Source organism: Meleagris gallopavo, chromosome 16 (assembly GCF_000146605.3).
Source record: "Meleagris gallopavo isolate NT-WF06-2002-E0010 breed Aviagen turkey brand Nicholas breeding stock chromosome 16, Turkey_5.1, whole genome shotgun sequence".
Classification (NCBI taxonomy): domain Eukaryota; kingdom Metazoa; phylum Chordata; class Aves; order Galliformes; family Phasianidae; genus Meleagris; species Meleagris gallopavo.
The window spans coordinates 4,567,312-4,581,414 of NC_015026.2; the positions used below are offsets into that span (position 1 = coordinate 4,567,312).

The 14,103-nt window shown below is 36.5% G+C and overlaps 1 protein-coding gene across 1 annotated transcript; it reads right to left on the minus strand.

The window, feature by feature from the left end:
- Positions 1–4,173: 4,173 nt before the first annotated feature.
- Positions 4,174–12,283, minus strand: LOC104913373 (protein CLEC16A-like). Its single transcript, XM_010719433.1, has 4 exons — positions 12,166–12,283; positions 6,442–6,593; positions 5,597–5,801; positions 4,174–4,427 (listed from the first exon to the last, which is right to left on the minus strand). Exons 1-4 carry the CDS (start codon positions 12,266–12,268, stop codon positions 4,189–4,191), a joined length of 699 nt encoding a protein of 232 aa, XP_010717735.1. The 5' UTR covers positions 12,269–12,283; the 3' UTR covers positions 4,174–4,188.
- Between the last annotated feature and the right edge of the window lie 1,820 nt (positions 12,284–14,103).

The window sequence follows — 14,103 nt, forward strand, 5'->3', positions numbered from 1 at the left end:
AGTGCAGAAGAACAAAATTAACAGCCTGAGAAGCATTTAGCAGTTGCACAGACAGAAGTTATTATATGTGAATGCATCAATCCCAAGGCACCCATCGGGCTTTAGATGCGGAGTTTGTGCTAGCAGAAATGTTGCATACTGCTAGGGAACAGAATGGGGAAAAAAGCAACAATGCAACAACTGCCTGCAGTTCTTTCTGAAAATCTGTTCAGGCTGGATAGATTTTCCAACAATATCATTATCCTTGTCATCCTGTTCCTGTTCAATCATTTCCCATAAAAAGCACTTTGAAAAACTATTGAGTTTCATTGTGGTCTTTCAGGAAGAAGCTTAATAATAAACTTGTGGCAACTAAAATGAGAAGCAGAACAAGTTAGTTCAAAAGATTTTGATATTTTAGTATTATTTTAGGAAGATTGCTTTGTTTCTTCAAATCATTTTAGGGGAGTTTTGCTGATAATTTCCACATAACAAGCAGATTTACAGCACCCATTACTCAGAATTCTTCCTTTCCTATAACATCATGCTCAATAGGAAAAATAAAAATAAACCATAAGTTTGGGCTGTATAATAGCTAATGTTTGTGACTTCTTTACCCCTTAAGGTAAGTGGACATTGCCATTTCAGAGAACACATACACAAGTTTTATTACACTTTTCAGTACTATATATATATATATATATGCCACATAAAAGGACATACCTTGTCCTTATTTATATGCTTATTAAAATATCTAAAATCAGTAATAAAAATGTGATCATTCTATATACAAAATCTATACACAAAATTTTTAAAGCTATCACCAAAGCGTAGTCTCAGTAATCACAAAAACACAGTAGTTTTCTACCTTGCATTCTTTATCATCCGTCTAAAAGCAGCTTCCCTCACATGAAATACCCAGCAGGATATCATGTTAGACTTCGCTACAAATCAGCACTTTGAACTCTCTGCATTGAACTGCAGGGAACTTCCAGGCTTCAGTTTGCTTTATGCGAATGTGAGCAGGAGAATAATTCTGTCTCAGCTGACACACACCAATACGATGAAGCTTCCTAAAAATTCCATAGTGGGTGGCCATATATTTACTCACGTGAATGTTTTATACAGTTTAAACATGAAAAGCCCACAATTATATGATACAGTACATTTTTTTAAATGAAGTTGTGCAACAGTCAGTAAGCAAGGGGTGAGAGGTGAACAACCAAGGGGTGAAGCATATGCTCAAATAGTTCTGCCAATACCCAGTGAAGGCATTTAGGACATTTTGACCAAGGCTGTCTAAATTTGTCAAACTTTTTTTTTGTTTTTCCAAGCTACATTTTTTCTTGCAACTCTTGGCACTGAAGTATTAAGTTCACAAAGAACATTTCGTGAGAGTGGCAAGAAAACTCCTTCCTTTGTTTATTATATGCAAGGAAAGCACTGGTGTCAAATATGAGTACCCCAGCACAGGACAACAGAAAGAGGATGCTGTAAAAACAAACACACAAAAAAAAGATGAAATACTACAAGTCACAACAAAACACTGAGTGTGGTAATGGCAAAACATTCACACCATGCAATACAACTGCAGATAAAGAATTATAAGTGTGCTACAGTAAGGTTATTTAGTTGGGAGAGGAAGGTAAGTCTTTCATTCAAGTCTTTAATTCATCATTCAAAATACTGTAAATGAGCACTACTGAACAAGAACAAATATTCTAACCAGGAAAGTCATTCAGGAAAAACCTGCAGAGAAAACGTGAACAGAATTAATCATAGCTCCAGGAAGTAGAATGATGCCCAAAAGCTTCTGGAGGTGCCTTTGTCACTCCTTCACAGCTCTCAAGTTATGACAAAGATTAGTTACAAACATAATTGTTTCCTTTCCAATAGTCATGTTTTTGATTCAACAGAACACACTGTTTATGACTAAGGTATTACTGAGAAGAGGCCCCATCCCATTTCAGGGCCAGCAGTTCTCTTTAGTATTCTTTTATAAAAGATCTAGATGCAGGACTTGAATGCATCTCAAACAAGCTTGTGGGTACCACTAACGTGGTATGGGCTGTTAACTCCCTCATTGTCTCTTCCTGAAAAATGGATAGCTGGACAATCACCAATTCCATCAAGCTTAACAAGACCAAGTGTCAATTCTACATCCAGTATGGAAAAATGCTGGCTACACGTACAGACTGGGGGGACAAGAAGCTGGAGGAGCAGCCCCACAGAAAACTATTTGGGGGTTCTGGTAAGTTGGAACTGAGTCAGCAGTGTTGCCCTGGCAGCCAGAAGGTGCAGCCATACCCTGGGGTGCCCCAGGCTCAGCACTGCCAGCCAGGCAAGGAAAGAGCTTGTTCTGCTCTGCTCTGTGCTGGTACTGCCTCACCTTGAGCACTGGGTGCAGGTTTGGTTGCCATAACACACAGAGGGCACTCACCACAGCTACACATAGACTGCTCTACAAGAAGGCTGATTCTGAAACAGTAATGCTGGCACCTTTCCCACCACACCTTTTCCATGGAAGCCTCATGTCAAATAAGGAAATACATTCCTGTCATACAACATACATATGTCTTGAAAAATCTGAAGAACAATTGGAAAACTTTCATGATTTCACTCCTCCATGCACAGGACTCAGGTAAGCTGAGCTCTGAGTAAGTCATAAGGCAACAAAACACCTGCTTTCTTCGTAGACCATTTTCATTGTTTCTTTTTTTAAAATCTGTGAATCATACTTCAAAAGAAATGCTGTTTTGTGAAATGATTGGTAGCTTGTTTAGACTTTTTTTTTCCCAGCTCTAATGCAGATGAAGCAGTGCACAGTATGCCAGTTGTTTCTACAAACTGGTGAGAAAATAACTTAAAGATGACCTTATGCACAACTGAGAGATGTGTTGCATAAGTACAGAGCATATAGAACACGATGATTTAAACTATTTGCAAAGGATGACAATGCAATCAGATGCTTCCAGTGTATTAAAAGAAAGTGCCATGGACATGTAACCAGCCTCATCCTGGAGTTGTATGTTCAGAAATACAACAGAAAACTTTTTGTTGTTCATACAAACTACAGTTTAGCCTCTGCAGATATAAATCACAATTCAGTTATCAAAAAAAGTAATTTTAATGTCTTCCTGAATTCTCAGTATCTGAATGAAATTGAATATCTTGGAAATGTGTCAGTTATCTGCCTTGTTTATATCCACTAACTCCTCTATCAGCTATTGTTAAAAGTCTGGATCCGATACATGTACTTTAAAACCTCAAAGTTGAAGGTTTCAAACAGCTGAATGAAACAGGAAGAACCACTGAATTTATATCCAATAGATCTGTATTTATTAATTACTTTTATTCATCTCATAATTTGGATACTTACCTGGAACTAAAAGTTGATTACAAGTGTTACAATCAATCTTCCTCTGTCTACACGCTCCCTGAAACACCTAAACCCAACTCTACAGATCTCAATATTTATGTGCCTTTGGATATCAAGTTTTGTGAATGGAGTGCCTTTCATAATTCCTGTGGAATTATCTTTTTTTCTTTGAAAATACAGATAGCGTCTCTATATTTTTGGTAAATATTTAATACCACAGCTGCAGAAAATATTGTATTTATCAACCATTATTATAGAATCTTGCTTTAAGGACTCAGAAAGCTTTCTGCTAAGGGAGATCCTCTGTCAGAGAATTCAAAGGTTGGATAACACTTATCCTTTCAACAGTAAAACACATCCATCCTTGCACTCTGAACTCAAGTATTCAACTATAGCTAAATTGCTACTTCAGAAGTAAAACATAGGCAAACTAAAACTGAGCTTTTTAATACCGGACTTCAAATAATTACATGAATTCTAAGAGAAAAAATGAAAGCATATGATAAGGCTATACCACATGACCACGAGTCACAAACTCACATTTGTGGCAGAATATAAGTATCAGAATAAGCAGCCCAACTTACCACACCTATCACAGGTAACAACTATTTAATGGATAGCTGTCAGAGCATTTCTATATGTTCACATTGCTAATACTACGAATTTTTTTAAAAAGTACTGATACTGTAAAAAGAAAGAAACTACATTCAATCTCATTCAAAAGTCATTTGTCAAGCCTTTATGAAACATGAAAAAAAGCTGTTTTCATTTTTTTTATATACACAGTTTTCAGTAAGTATGAAACTTCAAAAGGAATCTAGTTAGAATTTTCAAAGTGCATTTCTTGTTTTGTCTACTTGAAACATAGCAAAAATTCCTTGATAATTAATGCTAACGTTACCTGGAACTTTGTCAACAGATGCAAAAACAGAACGCTGCACTGTAGGATCACTGCTACCTCGTCGTGCATGATCATAAAATCTAAATGGAAGGTGCTGGGATGCAGCTGCAGAGCTGTGTCCAAAACCCATAACTTCATTTGAAGGCTGAACAGGAAGATCCAGGAGAGCTATGATTAATGACAATTGATAATTGTTGTTACTTATAAATAGGGATGAGTAGATGAAAATAAAATGATATAGCTTGCTCAGAATCTTAAGACTACATCAGATGTTTAACATAGCTTGCTTGCATTTATTTCTTAATTGCAGCTGCAAATGCACTGAAAAAGGAGAAAAGAGTTCTGACAATCTTTCTTTCATTGCTTTCATACCACACTTACATTAACGAAGCTTCAGTGTACAACAGAGCAGAAACAAGGATTACAGTAAACTCCTAGTATGGCTTCTGTAATGCAAGGAGTTATTTAATAATAACTTAAGGTTTTTTCCTGTACAGATGAAGTCATCCATAGTTACAAGTGAGCACTGCAGAGAGCCATTTAAAGAGTCAATCTGCTTTAAACTGACCAAAAATAACCCTGCATGGCACTTCAACGTAGAATTTTAGATATCAAAATAGACTTGTATTAACTTCAAATTTGCTTTAAAATCTTTATGATGCAACATGTAAGTTTTTGAGTACTGGTTTCATAAAATTAGAGCATAAAACTCTTGCTAACTAAGCCATACAAGACTGAAATAATTTTAAGCTGTCTATGATCAGAATAATTATCTGGTCAACTCATTTATCCTTAACAGCAGCTGTGATTTTGTTTTCCCAATACCGATTCATTATAGATCTTGGAAAATCCAAGTAACTCTGGTAGCTGGTATCCTTTTTCATTTTCCCACCTATTTCCCATTCTGTATTTTGGAGTTTCTGTTTCCATACCATTTCGTTCAGCTGATTTAAGCTTCAATTTATGCGTCACTCATTTAATACTCAAACAATACTTTAATCATTCTTTGCTGTTTATTCAAATTATCTCTTCTCAAGCATTTCCTCCAATCACCAACATCTAGCTGCTGACATTCTATTTAACATTTCGAAATGCTTAGCACCACATCCAAGCATTTAGTGTTAACTATTAACACCATCACACACAATTCCTTCTTTTTCATCTTTTCTTTCATTAGATATCAAAACACATTTTACTCCAATAAAATCTATTGCGTGGAAGCTAGATGCTGGTTTACAATTTTCGGTGCCCGCTTTAGAGCTTTCTATCCTTACATCACAGCCATTTTCTATGACATAAATCTTGCTTCCCAAAGTCATTTCAAAATAACTGCTTACCTGCTATTCTCTGCATTTTCATACGCCGAGCTTGGATACGGCCTTTTGCAAGACGCTGCTTTGCAATAATGCAGCGAATGTGGTCAGAAAAGACAAACGTGGCTTGAAGGATAGGGAAGGGCTTAGAATGAGGACTTGAGGCAGGTTTATGAATTATAATGTTCAGAGCTCTACTATCATCTTCTACTCCTGTCACCTGCATATCCTAAAAAGAAAGAGAGGGCAATTAGCTAATTTTAAAAAGCTAGCTTTTTACGACAGTTCCAGGGTTAAAAAGAAGGACTATGCAAGTTGGCAGTCCTGAATTCAGTTCTAAAGAAGTTTGTGCTCCTAGAAATCAAGTCAGTTTAAAATGCAATTAAATTACCTGGGCATTAGAGAATTTGCAGGAAATACAAACATTAATGTTGACTAAGTAAGAGACATAAATAACCAACATTTAAAGTTTTTGAAATCAATTGAATAAGCACAACTAACTCTGAAGTTGCGACCTGTCACCTCCCCTACTCATGTATAAGGGTCAGAACTCTGGGAGAGTTCATTCACTGTGTCATTTAGGGAAAGCACCTGGCACTCAATCTTGTTCTGTATGTTTTTAGTGTTCAAACTGACATACCCCAAATTATATTGGAGAAGTTAACGTATTTTTAAGCGTGTCTCCAGTTATCTACAGAAACAACTTTAGAAAAACAGTTTAAAGGCAGGAACTGAAAAAGACTGCTAACAAAAGGAACAGATAAGCAGGGCACACCATTTAAATATATAAGCTAATATTGGTATTTAGCTACGTAAAATGAGATTTTCAGCTGAGAAAATGTAGAATTATCCAGATTAAAACTTCTTACCTGTAAAAGGCCTGCAAACTTAACTACTCCCCAACCAAGTCTGGCAACATCTGGCTCAACCAGACTCATCTGGTAAATATCCACAGCTAGGAATCTTTGAACTTGACCTCCATCCTTTGTTATGACTGTACAAGCAATCAGATCACTGTTATCTGAAAGAAAGCAAAACGTTATACAGCTACTGAACTGCAGGATTCTTGGTTATGGTTGTTTCACGTAACACGTTAACACAAAATCACTGAATGGTTGAGATTGAAAGGACTTCTGGAGGCCATCTGGACTAACCCTGCTGCTCAAGCAGAGCCACCCACAGCAGGCTGCATGGGACCATATCCAGATGGTTCTGAGTCTGGATTTTATAATACACGTAAGTATTATGTGCTGCTTATAAGTTATATATTATAATCCACTTTTTTTTTTTTTAAATCATCTTCATTCCCTTTCCATATAAAAGGTCATTTTACTTCAGGAGTGAATTGCACCACTGATTTCATTCACTAAATGGAAGTCCCAAGTCTTCTTGTTCCCACAGAATCCAGTGCTACTGCATGCAGCTACACCCAAACTTCCTTCTAAACTTAGGCCCCAGCCCAAAGCAATTTACACTTCTAGAAGACTGAAATCTGGCTCTTCTGACTGCTCAAAGACTTCCAGCTTCAAGATTGGACTCTCACTGCAAATTGTACCTTTTTGCTCTTATTTATTAAATCAGGTTACATCTTTTCCCACCCACATTACTCAATATGAATGTGTAACCAAAACCTCTTTTAGCCATCACATTAAAATCCCCTTCAAACTACAGATCTCAAAAAACAAAGAAAGTACCTCCCTTCCCTGATCCTTTCCAAACTTCACAGTATGTATTCCAGTTCCAACCTATCATTCTTCAGTGACCAAATCACATTCTTTTCATATTCCTTACACTAGATGAAGCCTTCTGAAAGCCCCATAAACTGAGGCTGACACTTCCTAGCTGACCTTTGCTAATCTAGATAAGCTTTTTGTTTATTTAATCAAATTTATACTTTCATTCATATTATCCATTACACTTCAGATTTTTTTTCCTCTTCTCTCTCACCTCTAACTACTACAGTTTACAGAAAGTAAAGTATCTTTCTTATGTAGAACAGCCTGCCCATACCTGGATGGGCTCAGGAGCCAAGGCGCAGTATTTTAACTACTCCCTGCAATAATAGATACACTTCCACACATACACACTATTAGAATAGAGACCACTAGACTTGAAAGCAATGAGTTCCACATCTTGCTTTTATGGCAGCCACAGGCTTTCATCCCACCCTTACCACTTCATCAGAGCTGCCAAGGCAGTGCTAGATGGAGCAGTTTGGACTTGGTCATTCAGCCTTTCCTAAAATGAGGGCTCAATGCTACAGGCATCAATTTACTGTTCAGACGTACAAGACCACTTTTCATCTATTCCACATACACAGACTATTCTTAAAAAGTGTATTTTAGTGTCATATATACTGAAGTCATTTTGATAAATGGTATTATTTGCAGCAAGATAAGCATCTTTCAGAAAGGCTGTCTTCTTTTTCAGATTATTTATATCTAGTGAGCTTCCTGACACGTAGAATTCAGCATTTCTTATAGCAGTATCTCCACACTTGCTCTTGAAATCTAGTTGCACCAATCATCTGAATAAAACATACATTAAATGGATCAAAAGCACTCACATTTTTTGATCCAAAGATGTATTTGTATGTCAACACATTCTATCTATCTATCTATCTATCTGTCTATCTCAAGGAAGCAATAGTAAAAATACAGCTCTCATATGCTCCTTCAGAAATTACTTTGTGATACCTGTGTTATTCCACTCTTTCATTTATGACTAGAAAGCTTGAAGTTACCATCAACATTCCTGAATTATGGGAAAATGGGATAATGGAAATGTCATTTACATTGACCCAGCCTACGAAGTTAAACAAAAGACAAAAAAAAAACAACCCAAAAAACAAACACACTTCACTGTTTTGAAACATAAAATATCTGAGAATGAAAAAGAAAAAGCCAAGTAGGATGTAATATAGCCAGTACTTAAGTTCTCTGAAACAGACTTGGAGTGATCGTGGATACCACAGTTAATGTATTTCCACAACAAAACAACAAACGTGACCTCAGAATGTACACAACCAGATAGGAACCCTGCTTTATATTCATTCATTACTGTGAAACTGTGTTTAAGTACACAAAATTTTAAAACAGGCTGAAAGAAACCTGAAAGACAACCACAGTAATCCATTAAAATTAAATACTTTTTTTCTAGCTAAGAGCTTAACAATTCAATGTAATTTGAAGAGTACTTGGGGAAAATTTTAATTCATACACAAATGGTAAAAGAGAATAAAAATTAAACCTGAGGCTAAGTGCAATATGTTGAAGCTACGAACAGCAGCAGTTTCAAAGGAAAAATAATTGATGGAACTACACAATCCATAGACTGTTCCTTCATAGGACAAAGTTTCTAATCAAGAAAGGATGTTTTTCTAGGAATTACACTCTGGTTCAAAGAGAACTAGTTTCAGGGAAGTCGTTCTTAATGCACAGGATACATGCCATGCTACTTCAAAGCCACGGAAACAGAATAAAACAACAAACTCACCGTGGGAATTAACAGCTATAGATACAAAAAAGAATTATGCTGTTACAGACAAATAGTACATTTACCCTTCAGAGCCAAGTAAACAGAGGGAATGAGGTTGATAACATGTAAAAGCCAAGGGAACTTGGTGACCTAGAACCCCCCAGTGCTCTGTTACTAACCAGAAATGCAGACTGGTTTTCAGAGGAACAGCAAATACCTTTCTTTAGAAAATAGAATTTCACATGAAAAATGGATTGGGGTGGGGAAGTTTCAGACAGACTGCAGGTGACAGACACGTCCTTTCAGAAGCCAAATGCATTTGCTGTAAATGGCAAATGGATGTGCCTTGTTCTTTGGAATTGAAGAGTCAGCATGACAAAACCAAAACTGGTATCAGATTATTTAAGTTTTAATGAGCAAGGAATTTAACATAAGGTTTCGCTTTGAAACTAAGGCCAGTTGCATAGAAGAGCTTAGAAGATTTTGTACTTTTATTGAGCTATAATAATGACACAAAACAAGCTTTTCTAAAAGTTATTTTTGTTACATTTTTGCAAAGAAAGTCTAATGAATAATTCTTTGTGAAATGCAGAATGCATCGAGCTTTTAAGAGCACCCTTGTGACGCTGAAGTTATTGTACTGATGTCCTGCATACCCAACTCTTACGGGCTAACTCAGCTGATACCTGCACTTTCATCTGGCTACAGTTTTCCCAGAACAGGAATTTCACTTCCATGGTGACTAAGAGGAAACGCAGTTTTAATTCTGGAACAGTTCGTAGTACAAAGCAAAGATGTGTTTATTATACAGTTTACCTTATGCATTGTTTAAGTTCTTATCTCTAGTACCTTTTCTGAAACTGCTTTATTAACAAGCACAAAGGGTTATCAGTGTTAAGAAGCCCTTAACCCCATTAAGGTTTTCAGCATTTACAAATGTTTCAGAACAGGACTCTGGAACACTCTGAACTCAAGCCTTCTTAGTTTGAGACTTTCTATTGCCTCTTTCATTTTTTAATCCAGTGAGTCCATCAATTTGTTTATTACTATCAATGGTTAGTAATTCCAGCCACATTTTCAAGAACTGAAGTAACTTGAAATGGAATTTAGGGTTGCTGAATGTGGTGGCAGAAATGAGCTTATCAACACACGTGCCATAACATCACACAGAACAGCAAAGTTGTCAAACATATGGTTTTGTCCAGTATTAATACTGCTTTAGTGCAACAGTAAAGAGACTAAAGAACACAGGTGAAAAGATATGGAAATAGTGCCTAAGCTGCCTGACTACAGAAATGCAGTAGCTACTAAGATAAAGAAATCAAAAGATTGATTTTTCAAAGCAACTTCTCATTTCAGATCTGAAAAGAAAATAAAGGCAAGGCATTACTGTCAAAGCTTATCAAATATCAGAAAAGAACATTCATAATTTATTAGGCAACGTTTATGGGAACCTCTTGGTTTTACACTAGTCAAAATACACCTCATTTACAATCTTGTTTCCACTTTAAGGCTGCTGAAGGACCATATGCTACAGTTACAAAAAATAACTGAAACAGAAAGTGCAATTAAATACATTTCCAGTGATCTGATCTGAGAACATAGTATCATTTCTGAGATTATGAACAGAAATGCTGCAAAATGAGGCTTACAACCAGTCTGAATGCTACACTTCCAAGATTCTGGAGCAGCTCCCTGGGTTTCATCCAAGGAAACTACAAATTTTTGGGAAACGCTGCCTAGGAAGGAGAGTTCAAAGACTTCAGCTGTTTACAGTAAAGAAAATTCTCACTAAGTGAAAATACTGCACGAACACAACCAACCATTTGCCTGGCAAGATGTTACCTGGAGTTTTCAAGAGCATAGCAGCTACTTTTAAGAGATGGTCTAAATAAATCTGTCTTTCTACATAGCCTAAAGTAAAGTGATTTCATGACTTATACTCAGCACAACTCCACAAATCCTCTACAGAGACTGGATGAATCCTACAGAAGATATTTAGCATACTGTATGCATTTACTGGCAGTCCAAGAAGAGCTTGAGCCCCAGCTGGCAGACTGGAGACATTAACGCACAGCCTCCCTGCTAGACAAAAAAAACCAAAAACATTTTCAAAGAGCACATAGCCTTTTTGATAAGAGATGCTGCTTCCCTAATTACTGTGCCAGACCAATTGCAGTGAACTTTGGAGTTAAAAGTTCTGCAATGTGACCAAATGGTTTTATAGATGAGTATATCATCCTTGACAGAGCTACAGCACACTCCCAGGGAATTCCAGGAGCAATTTTAAACTTTACCTAAGTCCTTCGACTGATCTGCACGTACTCTCTACCCAATTTATTTATACAGCCTGTTTTGACTCAAAATTGTCTCCAGACCAGTAGAATGCATGTCTCACAGGTAGGGCAATGGAACCAATTTTTCTTCTTTATTTCAAATGCACGTGTATGCATATACAAGTGAGTGTATATGCATATATATATGTATAAATAGCATCTCATGTTCTGCAAAAACTGCTTCCAGTTAATTTAAGAACACGTTTTTTTCAGTAGAAGCTGATTCATTATTTCACTTTATCCTCTGGAAAAGAGTCAACATTACAACAAACTCATCTGAAACAGGAAACTGAGTTAATTCTATACTAGTAATCCTTTAGCAATTCAACACTAATGTATAACGACAATTTTTTTTTTACTTAACAACTGAGAAGTGTTATAAGCAGTATAACATACTGTTCTTTTTTTTCAGGAAAGTTTTTTTGGGGAATTTGTGTTCCTTTCAAAATAAGCAGTCATGGAAGTTTCAAAACTAGAACTAAAACCTTCAGATAGGAAAAAGACTTCAAGGTTTGTGTAAGAGTAAAGTCTGAGTCAAAAGCTGACATTTAGAAAGCAAGAATTTGTACCCTTTGTCCTTCTTAAAGGACAGATTAAAAAAAAAAACTGCTTCTGACAACATGGTTTGCTGTAACGATAGCAAATTACACAAGTACTTTATACACTGCTCTACCATTTTGTTACTAAGTACATAAACAAATTCCCATCTATTATAACAAAGTTGGGTATACTATAAAAAGACCAAAAGGAATCAATTTGGGAAACTCAGGGACTACTTACTCAAGTCGAGAACATCATCTGTCTTTATCAGATCTTCCTCCCTTGTCAGTGGTAACTGAGTTTCTGGCTCGCCTTGCAAGTGCAACGACAACGAACGAAGCATAAAGAAAACTCTGATTGCCTTGAGAAATTAAAAAGACAATTAAAATATTGCTGCACTCAGAATTTTACAAACATAGACACTTTCACAACCCCTGAGTTTGTTGCCACGCAGTATGTTACTTTTTAAATTAACAAAACTTAATGTGATTTAAAAGTCAATTAAAACATGCATAGAAGTCAACGTGTGGTTTTTTATTTTTAGAAGCAGCAAAGCTTTTGCTCATGCACAGTGACAGGCAAATCATCACAAGTGCTGCATAAGCAAAGACTGAAAAGTTTTGTCATTTAAAAGAAATCATTTGAAAACTGATTTCATTTACAAAATCTGCTCCAGACAAGCAATCAGTCTTCACAGACTCACATTTTGAATTTAAAACAGCAGAGTAATTAGAGTCAGTCAAGTTACAACGTCCAACAAGTTTGAGAGAAACAGCGGGGATTCCCAACTGCTAATCTGCAGTGCTCATATACACCAACCTCTTGTAAGAGAGCATTCTCAGAAAACTTTTATATTCCCAGAAGGCTTACATCAGGGCAAAGCACTCTGAAAGCCACACTAGCCTTCAACAGCTACTCTGTGAAATGCATATTCTTGTTTTGATTTATAAATTAATGACATATGGTATGCAAAGACTAGACAAAGCAGCAAAGCACAATCGTGATTTTATTAAGACTTTCTGAAAGGCACCTCTTCTACTACAAGAACTTTCTTTCTAGTGTAACAAATGCAAATAATTGCTTAATGTTACAGTTGCTAGGTGCTGTTTTTCCCTTACGCTTTAAAAAAGAACTTCCTACATAGGAATCCCATGGAATACAGTAAAGTGGCTGCTGCCTTACTGTAAAAGCACTGAATTCACAAATGGCTGCAGTGCCTGAGCCATCCCAGCTTGCAGCAAGCATTACAAAAACCTGCCTAAACTGCTTTGAGGCAGAACTCTTTATCCCTTTGTATTTTTAAAGACAACGTAGCTATGGATCTTGTGAGCCAGAAGCAAGTTTGGCCAGCTGTCATACTGGCAGAAACTTCTGGCAGAACAAGATGAAGAGAGGAATCTCATGTATCCGACTTACACGATGTGACAACGGATGAATTTGATGTGCTGTTGAAATCTAGTAGGGGAAGAACGTGATTATTTTGGAGCAAAAACTAAAAATTGTATCTAGAAAAAAAAGTGAGCATTATCCTATGAGTAAGAGCAGAGTCAGCTGATAATAGGAGATAATCTTTCCCATATGGGGAGATTGCATTCAAGGGTAGTGTGAATTTGCTGAAATTAAATAAGATTAATATAACAGTTTTACTACCAGATGCTTCAACAACAGTTAATGGTACTGAGATTACTAGTTTCCATATTCAGTCAAAACCAGCATTGTCCTTGCATTTTTATTAACCCTAATGTAATAGTCACCAGGGCTTTTTACCTTTCAAAACAACTTAATTCAAAGGGCAGCCATCACTCAGCCTTTCACTTACTTCCCCACAACCCTCTTTCCCTCCTACACAGTGTTAATTGTCCTCACATGCATGCCCCATAGAACTACTGTCACTCATCTCCAAGATGTAATTGAATAATCTACTAGAGTAGAAAATTAGGAATTAACCTTTGCAAGAATGAACGAACACCAGATCAGAAAGCAACTACAATGTGAATCTTGCAAGTTATGGCCCAAATCTGCTTACAATATCAATACAAACCAGAAAGCATGAGATCTGACTTTGTAACTACTAACTTTAGTAGATCTCAGTGTGGCAGCAGAACAGTTCCAAGGCCAGTAATTTTATTTTTTTTTTTCAGCTGTTCTGTTTTCAGAATCAGGTAGAAAGAAACATGA

Bases quoted from the DNA above. Each gene is read 5' to 3' on its own strand.
- LOC104913373 (XM_010719433.1), bottom strand. From the start codon at position 12,268: ATGCTTCGTTCGTTGTCGTTGCACTTGCAAGGCGAGCCAGAAACTCAG. The intron at 6,594-12,165 runs GTAAGTAGTCCC...GCTTTCTTTCAG, and splicing joins AGATGATGTTCTCGACTTGA to ATAACAGTGATCTGATTGCT. The intron at 5,802-6,441 runs GTAAGAAGTTTT...CTTTCTTTTTAG, and splicing joins AGTTTGCAGGCCTTTTACAG to GATATGCAGGTGACAGGAGT.